The sequence below is a fragment of the Schistocerca piceifrons genome, chromosome 9, assembly GCF_021461385.2.
Source record: "Schistocerca piceifrons isolate TAMUIC-IGC-003096 chromosome 9, iqSchPice1.1, whole genome shotgun sequence".
NCBI lineage: Eukaryota > Metazoa > Arthropoda > Insecta > Orthoptera > Acrididae > Schistocerca > Schistocerca piceifrons.
The window spans coordinates 24,285,105-24,308,756 of NC_060146.1; the positions used below are offsets into that span (position 1 = coordinate 24,285,105).

General features: G+C 46.1%; 1 protein-coding gene across 1 annotated transcript in view; it reads left to right on the forward strand.

Moving 5' to 3' along the window:
• The window catches only part of LOC124717221 (YLP motif-containing protein 1-like), a 288,410-nt gene that overhangs the window by 63,389 nt on the left and 201,369 nt on the right, over nt 1-23,652 (forward strand). Inside the window, exon 4 of the mRNA XM_047244009.1 lies at nt 8,859-9,235. Coding sequence (XP_047099965.1) covers nt 8,859-9,235 — 377 coding nt within the window. The remainder of the gene's footprint in view (nt 1-8,858; nt 9,236-23,652) is intronic.

Sequence of the window (23,652 nt, forward strand, 5' to 3'; positions counted from 1 at the left end):
AAGTATAGACTGTGGAAATTAAAATGTCCTGTGGTGCCTCTCCTGCTCCAAGTCGGCCCGTTTGACGTCCTACCCCCTTTAAGTGCCTGGCAGAGTGTTCATTGAACCACCTTCACAATAGTTCCACTGTCGAACAGCACGCGGAAAAAATTAACATCTGAATCTTTCCGTGCGAGCTTTGTTTTCCCTTACTGTATTATGATGACCTCTCTATGCAGGTCGGCGTCAACAGAATATTTTCGCATCCGGAGGAGAAAGTTGAGGATTGAAACTTCATGAGAAGATCCCGACGCAAAGAAAAACGCCTTTGTTTTAATGACGTCCACCACAAACACTGTGTCTTGCACGTGACACTCTCTCCATTATTTCTCGGTAATACAAAACGTCCTGCTCTTCTTTGTACTCCGTTAATCCTGTCTGGTAAGGATCCAACACGTCGCAGCAGTACTCCAAAAGAGGACGGACAAGCGTAACGTAGGCAGTCTCTTTAGTACATCTGTTACATTTTCTAAGTGTTCTGCCAATGAAACTCAGTCTTTGTTTTGCCTTCCCCACAACATTTTCTGTGTGTTCGTCCCAATTTAATTTGTTCGTAATCATCATTCGTAGGTATTTATTTGAATTTGCAGCCTTCAGATTTGATTGATTTATCGTATAAACGAAGTTTAATTGATTGCTTTCAGCATTCACGTCGATGATCTCATACTTTTCATTGCCTACGGTCAATTGCCAATCTTCCCACCATACGGATACACTACTGGCCATTAAAATTGCTACACCATGAAGAAATGGAGATGATAAACGGGTATTTATTGGACAAATGTATTGTACTAGAACTGACATGTGATTACATTTTCGCGCAATTTGGGTGCATAGATCCTGAGAAATCGGTACCCAGAACAACCACCTCTGGCCTTGACACGCCTGGACATTGAGTTAAACAGAGCTTGGATGGCGTGTACAGGTACAGCTGCCCATGCAGCTTCAACACGATACCACAGTTCATCAAGAGTAGTGACTGCTGTATTGTGACGAGCCAGTTGCTCGGCCGCCATTGACCAGACGGTTTCAATTGGTGAGAGATCGGAAGAATATGCTGGCCAGGGCAGCATATTCCTGTCTGGTAAGGATCCCACACGTCGCAGCAGTACTCCAAAAGAGGACGGACAAGCGTAACGTAGGCAGTCTCTTTAGTACATCTGTTACATTTTCTAAGTGTTCTGCCAATGAAACTCAGTCTTTGATTTGCCTTCCCCACAACATTTTCTGTGTGTTCGTCCCAATTTAATTTGTTCGTAATCATCATTCGTAGGTATTTATTTGAATTTGCAGCCTTCAGATTTGATTGATTTATCGTATAAACGAAGTTTAATTGATTCCTTTCAGCATTCACGTCGATGATCTCATACTTTTCATTGCCTACGGTCAATTGCCAATCTTCCCACCATACAGATACACTACTGGCCATTAAAATTGCTACACCATGAAGAAATGGAGATGATAAACGGGTATTTATTGGACAAATGTATTGTACTAGAACTGACATGTGATTACATTTTCGCGCAATTTGGGTGCATAGATCCTGAGAAATCGGTACCCAGAACAACCACCTCTGGCCTTGACACGCCTGGACATTGAGTTAAACAGAGCTTGGATGGCGTGTACAGGTACAGCTGCCCATGCAGCTTCAACACGATACCACAGTTCATCAAGAGTAGTGACTGCTGTATTGTGACGAGCCAGTTGCTCGGCCGCCATTGACCAGACGGTTTCAATTGGTGAGAGATCGGAAGAATATGCTGGCCAGGGCAGCAGTCGAACATTTTCTGTATCCAGAAAGGCCCGTACAGGACCTACAACATGCGGTCGTGCATTATCCTACTGAAATGTAGAGTTTCGCAGGGATCAAATGAAGGGTAGAGCCACACATCTGAAATGCAACGTCCGCTGTTCAAAGTGCCGTCAATGCGAACAAGAGGTGACCGAGACGTGTAACCAATGGTACCCCATACTATCACGACGGGTGATACGCCAGTATGGCGACGACGAATACACGCTTCCAATGTGCGTTCACCTCGATGTCGCCAAACACGGATGCGATCATCACGATGCTGTAAACAGAACCTTGAGTGATTCGAAAAAATGAAGTTTTGCCATTCGTACACCCAGGTTCGTCGTTGAGTACACCATCGCCGGCGCTCCTGTCTGTGATGCAGCGTCAAGGGTAACCGCAGCCATGGTCTCCGAGCTGATAGTCCATGCTGCTGGAAACGTCGTCGAACTGTTCCTGCAGATGGTTGTTGTCTTTCAAACGTCCCCATCTGTTGACTCAGGGATCGAGACGTGGCTGCACGATCCGTTATAGGCATGCGGATAAGATGCCTGTCATCTCGACTGCTAGTGATACGAGGCCGTTGGGATCCAGAACGGCGTTCCGTATTACCCTGCTGAACCCACCGATTCCATATTCTGCTAACAGTCATTGGATCTCGACCAGCGCGAGCAGCAATGTCGCGACACGATAAACCGCAATCGTGATAGGCTACAATCCGACCTTTATCAAAGTTGGAAACGTGGTGGTACGCATTTCTCCTCCTTACACGAGGTATCACAACAACGTTTCACCAGGCAACGCCGGTCAACTGCTGTTTGTGTATGAGAAATCGGTTGCAAACTTTCCTCGTGTCAGCACGTTGTAGGTGTCGCCACCGCTGCCCCCTTTTGTGAATGCTCTGAAAAGCTAATGATTTGCATATCGCAGCATCTTCTTACTGTCGGTTAAATTTCGCGTCTGTAGCACGTCATATTCGTGGTGTAGCAATTTTAATGGCCAGTAGTGTATTTTTTCTAAATGGTTTTGCAACTTGTTGTGATTCTCTGATGACTACTGGTCGATAAACGACAGTATCATATGCAAACAACCTTGGAAGGCTGCTCAGATTGTCTCCTAAACCGTTTATATAGATGAGGAACAGAAGAGCGCCTATAACGCTACCTTGCGGAACGCCAGAAGTCACTTTTGTTTTACTCGATGACTTTCAATCAATTACTACGAACATCTACCCTTCGCCGAAAAGCGAATGATGGTGCCCTTTTAGATGGTTCAAATGGCTCTGAGCACTATGGGGCTTAACATCTATGGTCATCAGTCCCCTAGAACTTAGAACTACTTAAACCTAACTAACCTAAGGACATCACACAACACCCAGTCATCACGAGGCAGAGAATGTTGTGTCTAGACAAGACAGCCTAGACACAATGAGAGGAAGCCGAAAGGCACGCGCTACGCTCACGCAGATGGGCGTGAGGTCTGAAACAGGATACGTAATGAATGCTATAAAGAAAAGTACGTAGCTTCTGGAATACTTAACTTTAATCCATCCTTTTGGTACATCTGGAGATTGTGGCGATACAAGTGAGACTCTTTAGATACATGCAATGTTGCTAATGGCGCCTTGCTAGGTCGTAGCCATTGACTTAGCTGAAGGCTATTCTAACTATCTGCTCTGCAAATGAGCGAGGCTTCGTCAGTGTGCATCGCTAGCTACGTCGCCCGTACAACTGGGGCGAGTGCTAGTTCGTATCTCGAGACCTGCCTTGTGGTGGCGCTCGGTCTGCGATCACACAGTGGCGACACGCGGGTCCGACATGTACTAATGGACCGCGGCCGATTTAAAACTACCACCTAGCAAGTGTGGTGTCTGGCGGTGACACCACAGAGAAAATCCCTGACCCCGCCGGGAATCGAACCCGGGAACCAAGGCGTGGGAAGCGAGAATGCTGCCGCACGACCAGGAGCTGCGGACCATTTTAGATGGCAGATAATCGGTCCGTGACCGCATTATGGCAACGACTGCAGTGTTTTCCGCGTCCCCCGGCTCATTTATATACCCTCTACTGCTAGCGCTGCCGCTGTCCCCCCTACCCCCCATCTCTACACCCTACATCTCCTTTCCCAAGGTGGCTTCCATCAACTCCCCCTCCCGGATGATGCCCTCTCTCCCTCCATTTATCCCTCCTATCAACTCTGATCCTCACTCCCCCTCCTTTCCTCTGTCCTTTTCCCAGGCTCCCTCTCCCCCCCTTCCATCCTCTTTCTTCCCCACCTCCCCTCTCTTTGCCCCCTTCTCTCCCCCCAGTCCTTTTACATTTCCCTGCTCTGCCTCCTCTCATTCCCTCTTGCGTCTGCCCTTCTCCCCCTTTATTGGTCCTCTCCCTCCTTGGTTCCTACCCACCTTTTTCGTTTTTTCCTTCCTCCCTCCTTGTTCTTCCCCCTCCTCCAGTCCCCCCCCCCCCCCATTTGTCTTTGGCTCGGGAGTGTCATCTTTGTGCCGCCACTTTCGTGTTGTGTTCTACATTGAGTGTTTTACAGTGGGTGTTCCGTGTTGTGTTTTTTGGGAAGTGTTGCGAACGGCCATCATACTGTCACTGAGTGTGCCTTTTATCTCTTGCGAACAGGAACCAGACTGTCGCCGTGTTTTTTAATTGTGTGTGTGCTATGTTACTTGTCTGATTCCTGTGTCTTTTATTAACGTTGCCAACCCCTTTTGCTTTCTGTTTTAACTTTCCGCATTTTTCCGCCATTTTACATTTGACGTCACCATTTTATCGCCTGTTTTTCTTGTTTCTTTTCTTCTCCCGTTTTTTAAAATAAAAGTCTGTAGGCTGTAGAACAGCGTACTAAGCTGCTGCCAGCTCGCCCCCTTCGGGGGAATTGAAAATCAATAATGGAAAAAAAAAACGCTGCCGCCTGCTGTCTCTGAGTGCTTATCGCACGTTGACGTCGAGTATAGGCGTTGGTCACATAAATGTGACTGGCTGTTGGCCTTGCAGTTTGAAGTGTGGCACCACCTGTCAGCTTCTTATAATAAGTTTATTGCAACCAAATGGGCATAGAAATGCACAGTACAATGATAATAACAAACGAAACTAGAAATTTTACCTATTGACGCAGAAGAAACTGACAAGGGAACCTCCCCATCGCACCCCCCTCAGATTTAGTTATAAGTTGGCACAGTGGATAGGCCTTGAAAAACTGAGCACAGATCAATCGAGAAAACAGGAAGAAGTTGTGTGGAACTATGAAAAAAATAAGCAAAATATAGAAACTGAGTAGCCCATGCGAAGATAGGCAACATCAAGGATGAATCTGAGATCAGGAGCGCCGTGGTCCCGTGGTTAGCGTGAGCAGCTGCCGAACGAGAGGTCCATGGTTCAAGTCTTTCTTCGAGCGTAAAATATTATTTTTTATTTTCAGACAATTATCAAAGTTCAGGCACTCACACATAATCAAATCCGCTCTCCAAAATTCCAGGACATGTTCAGATTTGCTTGGACATATGCAGGCAGGATTTGACGGTCTACACACGGCAAAATTTGAAAACGTTAAAAACATGTTTTGACAGAGCGCAGGGAAAATTGTGCGACTGTGAAACTGTTGGATTCATTTGTTGCAGTTTATGTGACAAACTCTTATGTTTTCATCACTTTTTTGGGAGTAATTCTCACATCCACAAGCAAACCTAAATCGGGCAATGTAGAAGAATCTTTTTATCCATTCGCCAAGTGTACAAGTTAGGTAGGTCGACAACATATTCCTGTCATGTGACGCACATGCCGTCACCAGTGTCGTATAGAATATATCAGACGTGTTTTCCTGTGGAGGAATCGGTTGACCTATGACCTTGTGATCAAATGTTTTCGGTTCCCACTGGAGAGGCACGTCCTTTCGTCTACTAATCGCACGGTTTTGCGGTGCGGTCGCAAAACACAGACACTAAACTTATTACAGTGGACAGAGACGTCAATGAACGAATGGACAGATCATAACTTTGCGAAAATAAAGAAAAATTTTGTACTTGAGGGGAGCCTTGAATTAAGGACGTCCCCTTTCGCAGCTGCACACGCTAACCACGGGACCACGGCGCTCCTGAGTTCAGATCATCCTTGATGTTGCCACCTATCTTCGCATGGACTACTCATTTTGTATATGTTGCTTATTTTTTCATAGTTCTACACAACTTCTTCCTGTTTTCTCGATTGATCTGTGTTCAGTTTTTCAAGGCCTATCCACTGTGCCAACTTATAACTAAATCTGAGGGGAATGTGATGGGGAAGTTGCCTTGTGAGTAGCACAGTCACTGTGCTGTAGTGGTTGTGATACTAGACTGTTGCATGGAGGGTCGTAAGTTCAAAACCCACCTGAACTGCAAAATTTTAATTTCTATATTCGATTCGAGTACTTTCTAGAAGTATCCAAAAACGTCAAGAATAATTGTGCTGGAATGTTCTGTAACTGTATATATACATTATGTATTCTGGTCAGAGGCAGTTCGCTCCGCGCTCTTGTACGTGGAAGTGCTGAATAAGCTTTCGTTAAGTCAAGTAGTGTTCGTCATTCATCTAATTACACCTTCTTCTACGTGACATTATTCTGGTGGAGGTGCCGGGTATTGGAACTTGTGGTAGCGCACGTTATCGACGACACAGTGGCTCCCATCAGGCCTCGACAGAGCCGCCGTTTACGTGGCGAGAAACCCGAGATCGCAATCTACTGGAGACGGAAGAAGAAGAGGAAGTTAGGATGACAGAATCTGTGTGCCACCACATGAGGCACCACATGGCCAAAACCCAAACAAGTGGCTGAAAGTATATGAGTGTATAGCCAAATTTAACAAATGGGATGACACCGTGTGTTTGATTGACGTATTTTTCTACTTGGAGGGCACTGCCAAACAACGGTATGAGAACAACGAGGAGAAGTGTTCCAGGCGGAACTGCGCAAGTATTTCTGCGACACTAAACGACAGAAGTGCAAGGCTGAAGATAAATTAAAGTGCAGGCACAGCGTCCAGGAGAAACTACAGCATCCTTCATTCAAGACGTCTTGGAGGTGTGTAAAATAGTGGATCCTAGGATGAAGGAGGAAGATAAGGCTCCACATCTCATGAAGGGTGTTCCTGAGGACATGTATCAAGCCCTACTCCTGAAGGAGGTTTCGACAGCAGAGGACTTCATAAAATGGTGCCAGTATATCGAGACACTGCAACAGTGTAGTATCATAACCACTACACCACGGTGACTCTGCTACTCAGCTTCTTCTGCGACAATACTGTGAATTGCACAGTCACTTGTTGACCGTGTCCTTTTGGTACAGGGTTCTATATCGTAACGTTTGCATATTTGATGACACAGTTAACACTCACACATTGCATTTAGTTCATGATACGACGTGTCGTTGCCAATAAGGTGGTGGAAACCATGGGATTGCCGTTGTGATGGTCACGTGTCTCATTTGGAAGTTGTCGCTTGTCCATGTTCGGTCAGTCATGGAGCCTGTGCTGTAAAATTCTGGAGGTACGTCTTCCCTTTTTTCCTTCATTGTTTGAAGTAGACTTTCCAAAGCGCTGCTCATGCGTAGCATCAGGTTTGTCCGCAGGTCTCCAGTGAGGAAAGGTTCCCGCGCCAGCAGGTGCACAAGTCTGGATCGTGTTGTTTTGGACACTCCTACTGCTTTCTTTATATAGTCCGCCTTCACTCTTTCTAGTATCGTTAGGTTGAAATGGGTCTAAGCATTATCCGGCTTAACGTCTAAGGTCATCAGTCCCCTAGATTCAGAACTACTTAAACTTAACTAAGCTAAGGACATCACACACATCCATGCCCGAGGCAGGATTCGAACCTGCGACCGTAGCAGCAGCGCGGTTCCCGACTGAAGCGCCTAGAACCGCCCGGCCACAGCGGCCGGCAGATCGTTAGCTTTTCCTCTATAAGACGCGGTCCGATAATTTCTATGCCGTACGTCAGTATTTGGAAGATTTTGGCTCTGAATAGTGCCATTGGTATCTCTACGCTAAGCGATCTGATGTTTTGTATTTCATGTACTGCCATTATTGCTTGCATTGCTTTCTCTGTTACATGTTTTGTGAAACATTTTGCAGTTGTTTGTATTGTGACCCCTAGGTATTTGAAGTCTAGTACGATTTTCAATTTTCCCTCCCGTATGAAGATCTCGGCTGATGCAGGTGTTCTTTCTCCATTTCGGATTACCATCATTTCTGTTTTCGCCACATTTATTTCGAATCCTTCTTCAACACGCTAATCTTCCATATCGTTTATCGCTTCTTGTAACTTTGCAATTTCCTTTGCTACTATTATTCGAATGTTATCTATCAGAGTAAATCGCATGGTATGGTGAGAGCCTTACGTTGCGACTTAAGCCATTCGTGGCAAGTCTCTGTATTTCCGTCTTATTATGGATGGCTGCGGGACTCGGCTGTTCGACAGAGGATGTCACATTAAACATCTCTCAGCCGTCAATTTTCACCCTTATTTTATTTGGCAACCAGTTTCAGCCTTGTACTAAGGCCATCTTCAGGCTCCTGACTGACGTGTAGGAAGAATCTACTTCGGTCGTGATCAAAACAAATGGTTCAAATGGCTCTGAGCACTATGAGACTTAACTTCTGAGGACATCACACACATCCGTGCCCGAGGCAGGATTCGAACCTGCGGCCGTAGCGGTCGCGCGGTTCCAAACTGAAGCGCCTAGAACCGCTCAGCCACTCCGGCCGGCGATCAAAACAGGGGCCAACGGTCGGTAGATGATGGTTGAAGTGATCACTGTAGCAAATATCTACTAATACCAGTATTGCTGGCCCCTGTTTTGATCACAACCGAGGTAGATTCTTACAACGCGTCGGTCATGAGCCTGAAGATGGCGTAGTAAAAGGCTGAAACTGGTTGCCAAATAAAATAAGACTGAAAATTGACGGCTGAAAGGTGTTCGATTTGACATCCTATTTCGTAGCGAATGTGGAGCGCACTGGAGTGACTGGCGGCTGTGTGGCGTGCCACAGGAGACGAGGCCGCCCCCGCCGCCCCCGCGCTGCCTGTCGGCGGCGGCCCTGCAGCAGGCCGAGGTGGCGCTGGGGGCGCAGCGGCGGCAGCTGGCCGACCTGGAGGCGGTGCGCGCCCTCTCGCCCCCGCGGGCGCCGGTCCCGCCCCCGTCGCCTCCGACGCCGCCCCCCGAGGCGGAGGGGGCTGCTCGGCGTCTGGAGGACGCCAGGCGGCAGCTGGAGGCGGTGCGCGGCGCGCTGGAGGCGGCGCCGGTGGTCAGCTGCCGCAGCGTCGCCACCGACACTTCCTCCGAGACGCCGCCCCCGCCGCTGCGGCCCTCCAAGCGCGTCCAGGCGTCGCCGCCGCGGCGCGGGAAGGCGCCGCCGCCCACAACCAGGTCAGCTCTACAGCGCGTTTAAAAGTACACTGAAGCGCCAGAGAAACTGGTATAGGCATGCCTATTCAAATACAGAGATACGTTGCGGCGGCGCGGTTCTTTCCGTCCCTTTACGACGGACCTGCACCTACCTGTGAACATTGTCTCAGCAGATCATCAGTAGGGAAGCCGAGTGAAACCTACTGTACTTCGACGTGAACCAGGCTGCAATTAAAGTCACTAATCTACGTTTCGGGAGAAAGTTTTCACACGAAATGAAAGGTTAGAACTTTTGTCCTCAATTAATATATTCTGAAACTTAGGTGAACAAGTATCACTGCCAAGCCCGTGCTAGTCTTAACACAGTCACTCGCAATCCCTTTCACTCACGTTAGCAAGTTTATGTTGTTGCATTTCCCGAAAACGTAATAGTTACAAAAATACTGATTGTTTTTGATTGAGAATGCTCGCCAAATATTAAGTCTGTCGGTACCTAATGCAGTCACAGTTCTTAGCCACCGACCTGCTGAATACGCCACGCGCAATATACGTCTTTTCTCGTCACAAAATTCACTTAAAAATTCCGAAATTTCCACACACATTGCAATAATTATGCCGTCGCTTCCCAACACTTTTGATGTATGAAACACTGCTAGATCCGGCAACTTGTCATTTCCATCGGAACTACTACTACACATGTCCGATCTCTTTCATGGCTACGCTTCTGACTCCTCTCTAGATTGGCTCTGAGCGCTATGGGACTTAACTTCTAAGGTCATCAGTCCCCTATAACTTAGAACTACTTAAACCTAAGCAACCTAAGGACATCACAAACATCCATGCCCGAGGCAGGATTCGAACCTGCGACCGTAGCGGTCGCGCGGTTCCAGGCTGTAGCGCCTAGAACCGCCCGGCCACCCCAACCGGCTACTCCTCTCTAGAATTCTCTGTCTTCCCTACCAGCAGAGAAAGGCGCGCGAAGAATACTGCTCTTCCATTGGTCTGTTTAGTCAACAGCCAATCGCAAAACAACACTCTCACCAATAACCAATTGCAAAGCAGTAAACCTAATGACTGCACTTTTTACCGACGTAATTATCTAATATGCTGAAGTTTTGCGTATGCATAAAGTTATTTACTGTTGTTATTTATACCTGAATTAACTTTCCCTTTACCATAAACTTACTTTACAAATCTATTCTACAAAAATCCCCTTTGTCCATATCCATCCTTCTTCGAAATGTTCCCACACTAAATCCTACTACATAACTCGTTAAACAATTATCTTCATATTAACCTTAAACCACACTCACGCATCATTCATACTGCTAAAACACATTTATAACATTTTACATACACAAAAAGAACAAATAACACTTTATGAAAATACTAGAACAGTCTATGAAAAACATTCTATTACCTTAGAGCACTCTACTGGGCACAATCGAAACTAAAATCACAGTCCCCCCTGTACAACATTGTCCTCTATCGGCTGACACATAAACTACGTGCGCGTCCAGTCTCGCGTCACTATCTGTCACTATCCAGCTCTGAGACACATCTCCCACTTAACCGCCCCCAAGGCAGGATCGTTATACGGCGCTACGCCTCAACGTGAACAGGCAGAATACGGCGCTGCGGTCGGCAGCGCCTATATAAGACAAGTGTGTGGCGCAGTTGTTAGATCGGTTACTGCTGCTACAATGGCAGGTTATCACGATTTAAGTGAGTTTGAACGAGACGTTATACTTCTCGAACGAGCGATGGGACACAGCATCTTCGAGTTAGGGACGAAATGGGTATTTTCCCGTACGACCATTTCACGAGTGTACCGAGAATATCAGGAATCTGGTAAAATATCGAATTTCCGATATCACTGCGGCCGCAAAAAGATCCTGCAAGAACGGGACTAATAAAAACTGAAAAGAATCGTTCAACGTGACAGAAGTGCAACCCTTCCGCACATTGCTGCAGATTTTAATGCTGGCCAATCAGCAAGTGTCAGCGTGCGAGCCATTCAACAAAACATCACCGATATGGGTTTTCGGAGCCGAAGGCCCTCTCCCGTACGCTTGGTGACTGCACGACACAAAGCTTTACGCCTCGATTGGCCCGTCAACACCGACATTGGACTATTGATGACTGGAAGCATGTTGCCTGGTCGTACGAGTTTCGTTTCAAATTTTATCGAGTGGATTGATATGTACGGACGTGGAGACAACCTATGAATCCACGGACCCTGCATGTGAGCAGGGTGGAGGCTCTGCAATGGTGTGGGGCATGTGCAGTTGGAGTAATATGAGATCTCTGATATGACTAGATACGAGTCTGACAAGTGAAGCGTACGTAAGCATCCTATCTGATCACGTGCAGCCATTCATGTCCATTGTGTCCATGTCCATTGTGTATTCCGACAGGCAATTCCAGCAGGACAATGCGAGACCCCACACGTCCAGAATTGCTCAGAGTGGCTCCACGAACACTCTTCTGAGTTTAAACACTTCCGCTGGCCACCAAACGCCCCACACATAAAGTCTGTTGAGCATATCTGGGATGCCTTGAAACTTGATGTTCAGAAGAGGTCTCCATCCCATCGTACTATTATGGATTTTTGGTAAGCCGTGCGCGATTCATAGGATCGGTTCCAGTTCCCTCCAGCACTGCTTCAGACATTAGTCGAGTCGATGGCACGTCGTGTTGCGGCACTTCTGCGTGCTCGCGGGGGCCCTGCACGACATTAGGCAGGTGTAACAGTTTCTTTCGCTCTTCAGTGTAGTTATTGTGATATTTCGATATCAGGTAAACTAGTGCATGAAATTATTAAGTTTACAGTCAAAAATAATGGTCGTTATGACTTTGCTTTTGGTGCATGTTACGTCTTAAGTTGCTGCGCATGAAACATAGATAACACATTGAATATTCTTTAAACTGTGAAAGGTATCGCTATCTGTCTCGAGGAAATGGAATATGCCTCACATCTCTTAAACGGTCTGAGATATCAAAACAAAATTTTGCCAAATGATAGCACGCAAGGAGGAGAGTATTTTGCTTATGATTAATATGTGAAATTTCCCTACCTGACACGATGTTCAAGCAGCTAGAGATTTTTTCAGTGAAATAATGCAATTTTTAAGGACCGTCGATGCTGGTAGAGCGAGGCTTTGTGTGTTTTGCAAAAATACACTCCTGGAAATTGAAATAAGAACACCGTGAATTCATTGTCCCAGGAAGGGGAAACTTTATTGACACGTTCCTGGGGTCAGATACATCACATGATCACACGGACAGAACCACAGGCACATAGACACAGGCAACAGAGCATGCACAATGTCGGCACTAGTACAGTGTATATCCACCTTTCGCAGCAATGCAGGCTGCTATTCTCCCATGGAGACGATCGTAGAGATGCTGGATGTAGTCCTGTGGAACGGCTTGCCATGCGATTTCCACCTGGCGCCTCAGTTGGACCAGCGTTCGTGCTGGACGTGCAGACCGCGTGAGACGACGCTTCATCCAGTCCCAAACATGCTCAATGGGGGACAGATCCGGAGATCTTGCTGGCCAGGGTAGTTGACTTACACCTTCTAGAGCACGTTGGGTGGCACGGGATACATGCGGACGTGCATTGTCCTGTTGGAACAGCAAGTTCCCTTGCCGGTCTAGGAATGGTAGAACGATGGGTTCGATGACGGTTTGGATGTACCGTGCACTATTCAGTGTCCCCTCGACGATCACCAGTGGTGTACGGCCAGTGTAGGAGATCGCTCCCCACACCATGATGCCGGGTGTTGGCCCTGTGTGCCTCGGTCGTATGCAGTCCTGATTGTGGCGCTCACCTGCACGGCGCCAAACACGCATACGACCATCATTGGCACCAAGGCAGAAGCGACTCTCATCGCTGAAGACGACACGTCTCCATTCGTCCCTCCATTCACGCCTGTCGCGACACCACTGGAGGCGGGCTGCACGATGTTGGGGCGTGAGCGGAAGACGGCCTAACGGTGTGCGGGACCGTAGCCCAGCTTCATGGAGACAGTTGCGAATGGTCCTCGCCGATACACCAGGAGCAACAGTGTCCCTAATTTGCTGGGAAGTGGCGGTGCGGTCCCCTACGGCACTGCGTAGGATCCTACGGTCTTGGCGTGCATCCGTGCGTCGCTGCGGTCCGGTCCCAGGTCGACGGGCACGTGCACCTTCCGCCGACCACTGGCGACAACATCGATGTACTGTGGAGACCTCACGCCCCACGTGTTGAGCAATTCGGCGGTACGTCCACCCGGCCTCCCGCATGCCCACTATACGCCCTCGCTCAAAGTCCGTCAACTGCACATACGGTTCACGTCCACGCTGTCGCGGCATGCTACCAGTGTTAAAGACTGCGATGGAGCTCCGTATGCCACGGCAAACTGGCTGACACTGACGGCGGCGGTGCACAAATGCTGCGCAGCTAGCGCCATTCGACGACCAACACCGCGGTTTCTGGTGTGTCCGCTGTGCCGTGCGTGTGATCATTGCTTGTACAGCCCTCTCGCAGTGTCCGGAGCAAGTATGGAGGGTCTGACACACCGGTGTCAATGTGTTCTTTTTTCCATTTCCAGGAGTGTATAAGTGAAGAAGTTGCACGTTGATTTTACAAGTTGATTCTTATAAAGAGAAGGGGCTTTTTCATAAATTATTGACCGTCTAGCCTTAAATTGCTAGTTTAATATTATTCTGTTTCAAGATTCTGTCTCAATTTCTGTATAAACTGTGTTAGAATGTTGGTGACGCTGTGCTGTCTTTCGGCAAAAGAAGCCGGTTTTAACATGTCAAAAAGGGAGTTACGTATTACTGTCTCTATCAAGTACCTTCTTTATATGGTCGACAACTCGAGGCCAGTCCTGTGGTGTAACATTTGAAATGGCTTCTTTTGTCAGTATTACTGCCTTACTGAAGGTAAATTTCTTCTTGTTTTTTGCTACATTACTTTTCATCTAGGGCCATATATCCCGAATAGGATTTAAAGGAGCATAATACGGAGGAAGACTGATGAAACTATGCCCTTTAGTATTAGTTAGCTCGTCGACCTGGTGGAGTGGAGTATTTATTTGGCTTATGCAGCACCACAATTTCCATTCACTCTGTCTTATACATGCCACGTTCAACTTTATCCAATGGAACATTTCTTTCTATCCAGAGTAAAATATCCGCTTATGTCCACTGCATTGTTGGAGCTTTATGAAGCACAACAGTGGTATGCGCATTGTCCATTACTATTGTCGAATTCGGAGGAATATTTTGCAGCAGAACGTCATCTTCACAGCTGGTATTCGTGTTTTGGACGACGGCTTTTAGCGCGAACCTCGTGTTCAGACGTGGTGCACTGTTGTTATTAATGCAACGCAAACACCAAACACATGTTCACAAAACCTGACGGCTGCAGAACACTTCAAAGCCAGAGAATACCATTTTACAGGGAGAGCTGACGAACGCAGATAAGCATCTACCGTGCGACACAACATGGGCGTGGCCGCAGGAGCGCCGAACCAACCGAGTCGCTGGCAGCGTGGCAGGCAGAGCCGGCCCCCCACTGGTGTGCCAAGCGTCAAAAGTCTCAACTACACTACTGGCCATTAAAATTTCTACACCAAGAAGAAATGCAGGTGATAAACGGGTATTCATTGGACAAATATATTATACTAGAACTGACATGTGATTACATTTTCACGCAATTTGGGTGCATACATCCTGCGAAATCAGTAGCCAGAACAACCACCTCTGGCCGTAATAACGGCCTTGATACAGCTGGACATTGAGTCAAACAGAGCTTGGATGGCGTGTACAGGTACAGCTGCCCATGCAGCTTCAACACGATACCACAGTTCATAAAGAGTAGTGACTGGCGTATTGTGACCAGCCAGTTGCTCGGCCACCATTGACCAGACGTTTTCAATTGGTGACAGATCTGAAGAATGTGCTGGCCAGGTCAGCAGTCGAACATTTTCTGTATCCAGAAAGGCCCGTACAGGACCTGCAATATGCGGTCGTGCATTTTCCTACTGGAATGTAGGGTTTCGCAGGGATCGAATGAAGAGTAGACCCACAGGTCGTAACACATCTGAAATGTAACGTCCACTGGTCAAAGTGCCGTCAATGCGAACAAGAGGTGACCGAGACGTGTAACCAATGGCACCTCATACCATCACGCCGGGTGATACGCCAGTATGGCGGTGACGAATACACGCTTCCAATGTGCGTTCACCGCGATGTCGCCAAATACGGATGCGACCATCATGTTGCTGTAAACAAAACCTGGATTCATCCGAAAAAATGACGTTTTGCCATTCGTGCAGTCTGGTTCGTCGTTGAATACACCATCGCAGGCGCTCCTGTCTGTGATGCAGCGTCAAGGGTAACCGCATCCATGGTCCCCGAGCTGATAGTCCGTGCTGCTGCAAATGTCGTCGAACTCTTCGTGCAGATGGTTATTGTCTTTCAAACGTCCCCATGTGTTGACTCAGGGATCGAGACGTGGCTGCACGATCCGTTTCAGCCATGCGGATAAGATGCCTGTCATCTCGACTGCTAGTGATACGAGGCCGTTGGGATCCAGCACGGCGTTCCGTATTACCCTCCTGAACCTACCGATTCCATATTCTGCTATCAGTCATTGGATCTTGACCAACGCGAGCAGCTATGTCGCGATACGATAAACCGCAATCGCGATATGCTACAATCCGACCTTTATCAAAGTCGGAAACGTGATGGTACGCATTTCTCGTCCTTACACGAGGCATCACAACAACGTTTCACCAGGCAACGCCGGTCAACTGCTGTTTGTGTATGAGAAATCGGTTGGAAACTTTTCTCATATCGGCACGTTGTAGGTGTCGCCACCGGCGCCAACCTTGTGTGAATGCTCTGAAAAGCTAATGATTTGCATATCACAGCATCTTCTTTCTGTCGGTTAAATTTCGCGTCTGTAGCACGTCATCTTCGTGGTGTAGCAGTTTTAATGGCCAGTAGTGTAATTTTAAGCGCACTATACTTGTCTACACTGACAGCGCTCTTTATGCTGCTTCACCTGTTATCTTCCAACTGTATTCACGAGGGACATTTCAAAACTAATGCACACAATTTTTTTACGTGCGCATTTATTTTTTTGTCTCTCTTTACAGTCCTTCAGTATAGTCTTCCTCCATGATTGAATCCCAACGTCTCTGAAACTCTTTTATGCCATCTAGGTGTAACTCCCTCTCACATGAAAGGTGAATTGTTATAGTTTTACTGAGATGTAATGTTTCCGGAGTGGAGTCATTATTTCACCCTGAACTCAGTTACTGCGCGGAGATTTGTGTTGAAGATTTCCTTTCAGAGGCAAAAAATAACCTCGATGAACTGCTTTTATTATTAGTATTATTCATTTAATTGCCGCTTTGATTTAATTATTATTGTGATTACTGATTCAAAGAAAATGGTTCGAATGGTTCTGAGCACTATGGGACTTAACTGCTGAGGTCATCAGTCCACTAGAACTTAGAACTACTTAAACGTAACTAACCAGAGGACATCACACACATCCATGCCCGAGGCAGGATTCGAACCTGCAACCATAACGGTCGCGCGGTTCCGGACAGTAGCGCCGAGAATCGCTCGGGCACTACGACCGGCCCTGATTCAAAGAATTAGTGCTTTAGTATTCAGTGTCTCTAAGAAAAGAGTGTAGATTTTTGAAGTGAGTAAATAACGAAACAGATTTCACTAGACGACGTCTGTGTTCAGGGGATTGTGCATGGTAGACTAGAGATGTGGACCGCACGCTGACTCAGCTGTACTCCGCGCCTCGTCCGGTCGTCGAACTGCGTGCTGGATTTGCAGGAATTGTAGTCTACATTAACTACGGCCCAATTCTCCTCTCTATGGAAGCCTGTCTGCCGAAGTGGAGTTGTTTAAAAGTCTTTAAGTTAATGACCATATAGAGTTTGCATTTTCGAGCTTACACAGTCCAAAGAAATGTCTCGTAGGCGTGCACAAATATCTGAAAATGTGAATACATAAGATGGAGAATAATTTACGCAACGCACGCCTTTTCTATGCTGCCGAGAAATTGGTTTATTGGCTTATTATTCTCGCACAAAATCAAAAAATGCCTTTCAATTAGAAATGGCGGTCTCGCAACAATGCCTTCTCTCCTAAGTCGTGATACATTCATCCATACTACTTAAGATCAGACGCTAGGCTATATCTTTTCACAATAGTTAACATCGAACCAAATTTCTCTTAGTTTAAGGAATAGAAAGAGCGTCAGCGATAATGCTGCTTTCTCGCAGTCAGTTGCGCGCAATTACGCTTCAAATAATATCTTGTGCAGCCATACATATATTTGTCGAATGGCTCCGATAATAATTCAAAGCTCTTCCAGAGAAAGATAACCACATCCAAACATAGGCTTTTCCAGTTTAGGGAACAAGTCGAACTCGGGTGGACTTATGTCAGCTCTGTAGGGAGGATGCGAAAACACTTCCCACCCGAATTCGCGCACTTTTTGGGCTACATCATTGCGGATATGCGGGCGAGCATTGTCGCGGAGAGTAAATGGCCTAGCCTCGAGCAACTGAGGTCGGGTTTTGTGCATATTTCTCCGCAGGTTTTGCATGAAGATACGATGTGACATTGCTGTGCCACTTGTTCCACATTGGACTCTATCTGTCATGATGATTCCTTGATGATCATAATCAAAAATCGTCATTTGGTTGAGCGCGTCGAAATTTTTATGGACGTGGACAATCTGAAGCTTTGTACTCATTGGACTGTGCTTTCAACTCCTGTTCAAAGTTCCTAATCGACGTTTCATCAACAGCGATAAATCGACCCAAGAATCCTTGACGTTCACGGTCGAACCGTTGTTTGACCAAGGTTGCAGTGTCCAGGCGTAACTGCTCTTCAGCAGTCAAACAATGTAGGACCCACCCTGTAGGAATTTTTATCTTCTTCACATCATTCTTCAGAACACGAAATACTGATGTTGAGGGATTTTCCGTGGCTTCAGAGAGTTTCTCTAAAGTCGCACTGCGATGTTCTTGAAGAACATATGCTAGAAGTTTCTCACTTCGTTTCACGTTTTTGGCATTTCGGATCTTGGTCTGTCGTCTATGCTCATACGTTCACCACGAAAACGATTAACCCACGTGAAACTGTACTACGGTCTGCTGTAAAGTCACCACAAACTTCACTTCGCGCACCAGTGGATTTCTGTTGGCTTTTTGCTGTGTAAAGTTTAGACCTTGATGTACGACCTCTAGTCTTCAACAGTCACAGTACCCCCTACTTCTCGCCAATTTTATGTTAGAGTGCACAGCGAAAAAACAAAAACTTGTGCTGCTTGCTGAAGCTCCCAACTATATCTGACGTAATTTTGATTGCTGTTTTATCAAACAATCGACCGTAATACCAACCTGTGCATTATCTATGAAATGTTCCTCGTATTTATTTTTTGCTTATTTAGCATAACCAGATTAGGGCCGTAACCATTCAAAAGTATGATAAGTTTTACAGTTCCGAGTGAAAGTATACTATCACTTAACATGGAAGAACGCCGGTAAAAGTGTATTTTTAACCGGAAAAAATCCGGGAATTTTTTTCTTTCTCCGTGTATACACCATGTGTTTACTTGAGTATAAGACGACCGACCACCCCTTCCCCCTTTTCTTAAGAGGTTCCCTGAGAAAAATTTATTTTTAATATATCCTGACTATACTCCGTACGTGGACAGAAGAGCTCTGGCAGCAGTTGCCAGTATTCGACACGGGCGGGGTGAGGGGGGGGGGGGGGGCAGCGGCGTGACTGATCTTTCTCCCCCCCAACCCCTCCGGGGAACGCGGCAACACTCGGCTCGTTGAGAACCTAACAATGCCGCGTCATTCATTGCAGCATTCCTGTAGGGGCAGCATTCTGCTGACCGATGTGTTCCTTTATGGAATATTTTTTCACATGCGCTACCAGTGTTTGTTACCTGACACAAACACACATAAAAATATTTTCTTTAATGATATTGCAGCCATTTGACGGCAACAATTTTTTTTTTATTGTTATACGGTTCAGATTTCTCTGTATTGTATACCAGTTTGATACCTTTTGCACCAAGTTTTTGTACTTGAAAATGGCCTATCGGCGAACTCTGGAACGTATAATAGTGAAATAAAAACTGTTACCGCCAAGCGGCCGTATCATCATTAAAAGAATTACCACGACTATGGTTCCAGCCAAAATAAAAACTACACACAATCAGATTTTCAACATTAACAAGGTAGATCAAGATGCACAAATGTTACATGTGAAATATCGAATAAGGACGTTACCTCTATTTTTCGTGCGGGAGAACGGAAACCCCAAGATCGTCGTCATCTGATTGGTCACCTCTCGTCACGACCACGCAGTCTGCGGTATCTTTGCTGCTGTCCTCATCGTCTGGCAAGGGAATTATAATATTATGAACGGATTCTTCCCTTACGCCTTCTTCTGTGTTTGATCTTGTAATCTCTTTCCACGCGTGGTTCACGACGTCCTTCCAATTTTCAGGCGTTATTCGTTGGGGGTTGGGGGGTTGTTTGGGGGAAGAGACCACAGCGAGGTCATCGGCCTCTCGGATTAGGGAAGGACAGAGAGGGAAGTCGGCTGTGCCCTTTCAAAGGAAGCATCCCGGCATTTGCCTGGAGCGATTTAGGGAAATCGCGGAAAACCTAAATCAGGATGGCCGGACGCGGGATTGAACCGTCGTCCTCCCGAATGCGTTATTCGTGTGACACCCTCATTTACCAGCCTCTCTGTGTCTCGCAACGTAAAGTTTTTTTTTCGCTCCGTAACATCTGCTTTTAATTGAGCCCAGATGAGTTCAATTGCGTTGTAATGGCAGTGATACGGTGGAAGACGTATAACTTTGAGGGTGGAAGACGTATAACTTTGAGGCCGTGGTTCTCTGCTAAATGTATCAATCACATAATGCGTCTTCTGTGGGTTGTATCGTTTCACTAATTCCAGAAGTTCCACTTTCCGCATGTTCTGTTCAAAGAATATTTGATTATCTTTCAACCAGCTGACTATTTCGTCTCTCCTTGCAGCAGCGGTTGGTGCCTTATTTAATTGTACGGCCCATTCTCCATTACAAAAACACTACCAGAACTGACGTTTGGTAGCAAACGAGTAACGAACCAGTCTTTGAATGTAACTGCACTCATCTCCTCGTCGTAGTCGACAGTCTTTTTTTTCGTCTAACTGTAACATCATCATAGCACCGGGCACAAAACCGTTCATAGAGCCAGCATGAACTCTAATTAGTCGCCCTCCTTCACCAGTTGGCACAGTCATAGTCCTTGCGACGGAACGTGTATGACGCACGACGCATATTTCGTCAATCCGTGTTACATTTCCCGGACTCACTGCTAGCAACTCGCGCAGCAAACGACATCTCCATGCTAAAATGTCTCCGCATTCCATTAATACCTTTCGTCTAGAGAACTTTTTGCAACGGAAACCAATTTTTTTTTCAAAACAATGGCAAGACATGTCGTTCTACTTGTGAACAAACCACTGTCCGACAGTGATGCGACGGCCGGTGTGGCTGTGCGGTTCTAGGCGCTTCAGTCTAGAACCGCGCGACCGCTACGGTCGCAGGTTCGAATCTTGCTTCGGGCATGGATGTGTGTGATGTCCTTAGGTTAGTTAGGTTTAAGTAGTTCTAAGTTCTAGGGGACTGATGACCTCAGTTGTTGAGCCCCATAGTGCTCAGAGCCATTTGAATCATTTTTGTTGTTGTGTGATTGCACTTTCGTCAAAGTTGTCTGTTTTAGTCACACGACACGATCTCTTCCTTGACTTTCCAGACGTCAGAATAACACGGGTTGGAGCTGAACTGGCAGCCTCTACAGCCTCTACAGCGACAGCGAAGAGAGTCACAAATGATAGTGACTCTCTTCGCTGTCGCTGTAGAGATGTTCAATGCTTCTGCCACTGTGTCCATCACTTTACTCACTGATATCAAAGGTGCACCATTGTACTTTTCCCTTTCAATGTAAACACGCAATCTGTATATAAATTCTTGTGCTTGGCATTTCAGCGTAGCTCCTTTCCCAAATGCCCTCTTCTCTGCACTACAGGCAGCCATTTTCCACTTATAGATGACTGGGTGTTGTGTGATGTCCTTAGGTTAGTTAGGTTTAAGTCGTTCTAAGTTCTAGGGGACTGATGACCATAGATGTTAAGTCCCATAGTGCTCAGAGCCATTTGAACCATTTTTTTCCACTTATACACACTTTTTCACTTATACACATGGCAAGAAACTCACAGAAGTAGGGGAATGCACACGTATGCACACGAACCTGAACGTAGCACGTGGCGCAACTGACTGAAAGCAGCGGTCGCCCGGCACTATGGCAACACTGGGGCGTTGCCACAGTAACGTAAACAAAAGCCCACGATGTGATTGGCTGTTGTGAATGCGCAAAGCACGTGCGCCAAGGCTGAGTCAACTGTCAAGAGCTCTTCTCTCGTCATATGGAGCATAGTCAACATTACAAACTGTTTTATTGACACTATGTATCTCTACATTTTGATAATACGAGGAGAACTTTTATAGAAGAGAAATTGTTTACATTAATTTTTATATTCTCTACCGTTTTTGCTTACTAAGTCTTTGATATCACTATTTTTAATCACCACCACCATCCTAATAACACACTTGTGAGATTTGGATCTTCCGAGTACGTTGCGATTTTTGAGGTTGTGGTTACAGTGGAACCTGAGAACATAGTAGGTTTTTGCCGAATACTTATCTGATTTCATTTCTGTGCTGATGTGGAAATGTTACAATGTCCCTTGCTTCCAAATGTGTCACCTACCCGCCACGCAGTCACTGGCTACGCAGAACCAACAGCTTTCCATTCCCGTCACACTTCACAATGCGCATCGACAACCCTGCTACACTTAACACATAAGCACGCCACCGGCCTTTATCTAGACTTTTACCGTCTCCGTTGTTGTGTAGTTGTACAAATTTGAAACTCAGTTCAAATGGATTCAGGCGAACTACATTTTAAACGTTGTAGATGCTCATAGAAAGTCAAAGTATGATGTATGGATTTCCACAGTTGGCAGCACGTTTGTCATTCCCCTCCCCACACTCATCGAAGCTGGCGTCACTGTTCCCCCTTCCACTCAGGCCTTCCGTAGTGTTGTGCTTGAGACAGCACCAGCTAATACATAAATAAAAGTTCACAATCCCGATTCAGCCCAATTCTCAAATTTTAACCTGTCCTAGGATCTTGTGACATCTATTGATGCTATCTCCATGAACGTTCTTGCCTCTGTTATTTATTCTCACGATAGCATTTACAGTCAGTATTTATTTTGTTTATTAGACATTTAATTCTGAATTAATTTTCTTTCTTGTTTTTTTCTTTTTTCTTTTTTCCATTTGAATTTTATCATCTCGTTCTAAAGCTGATTAAAAGGTGGTAATATTTTCCCGATATTGGTTCAAATGGTTCAAATGGCTCTAAGCACTATGGGACTTAACATGTGAGGTCATCAGTCCCCTAGACTGACAACTGCTTAAACCTAACTAACCTAAGGACATCGCACACATCCATGCCCGAGGCAGGATTCGAACCTGCGACCGTAGCGGTCGCGCGGTTCCAGGCTGAAGCGACTAGAACCGCTCGGCCACAGCGGCCGGCTCTCCCGATATTCTAATATGTAAACAGTGATCAAGTTCCCCATTTGCAACCCATTTGGTTAATCATTACAGTACCTCGTAGCAAAATAAAATTGTGACTTGTGTTTCAGAGTCAAGTAATGTTTTTTGAAGGGCAACATTTTCGGCTTTCATTGTTACCTTTACTTAAAAATCACCATGAATGTTTGTATACAGTATCCATACATATGGGAACTTTTGTGGCAAACCTGTTAAATACAGCAAGAGTTGGTAAGATGGTAGAATTTATCGCTATGTCCTCAAGTGTTTCAGAGACTTGACAAACTTTAAGGTCCTCTCTTACATCTGGTACAACATATACCAAACGTACTGCAAAACATGCCTTATAATAATGATAAGTGCTTTATTTTTTTTAGAAAAGAGTGTCGGTACCGTTACATTCTGGCCTGTGTTTTTGAAATTAACCTTCTTAAAACGTCATTTTGACAATGAGTTAAAGATGGATCCGGTTCCTCGCAAGTACACAAATTATTGTTTTCTTTTATTACTTAAATGTTGCAGCACAGCCATGGCAGCCTCAGTAGGTATTTTATTATTTTCCTGAAATACAGGTTTTTTCGGGATAAGGAATATGATACGTCACATTTAGTTGTCCATTAAACTGTATGTGCACTTAACCTTTTACTTTACATTGTGTGTGGCCTGCGGCTGTCAACGAAAATCAGCCACAGGTCTAAATTAGGACACCACG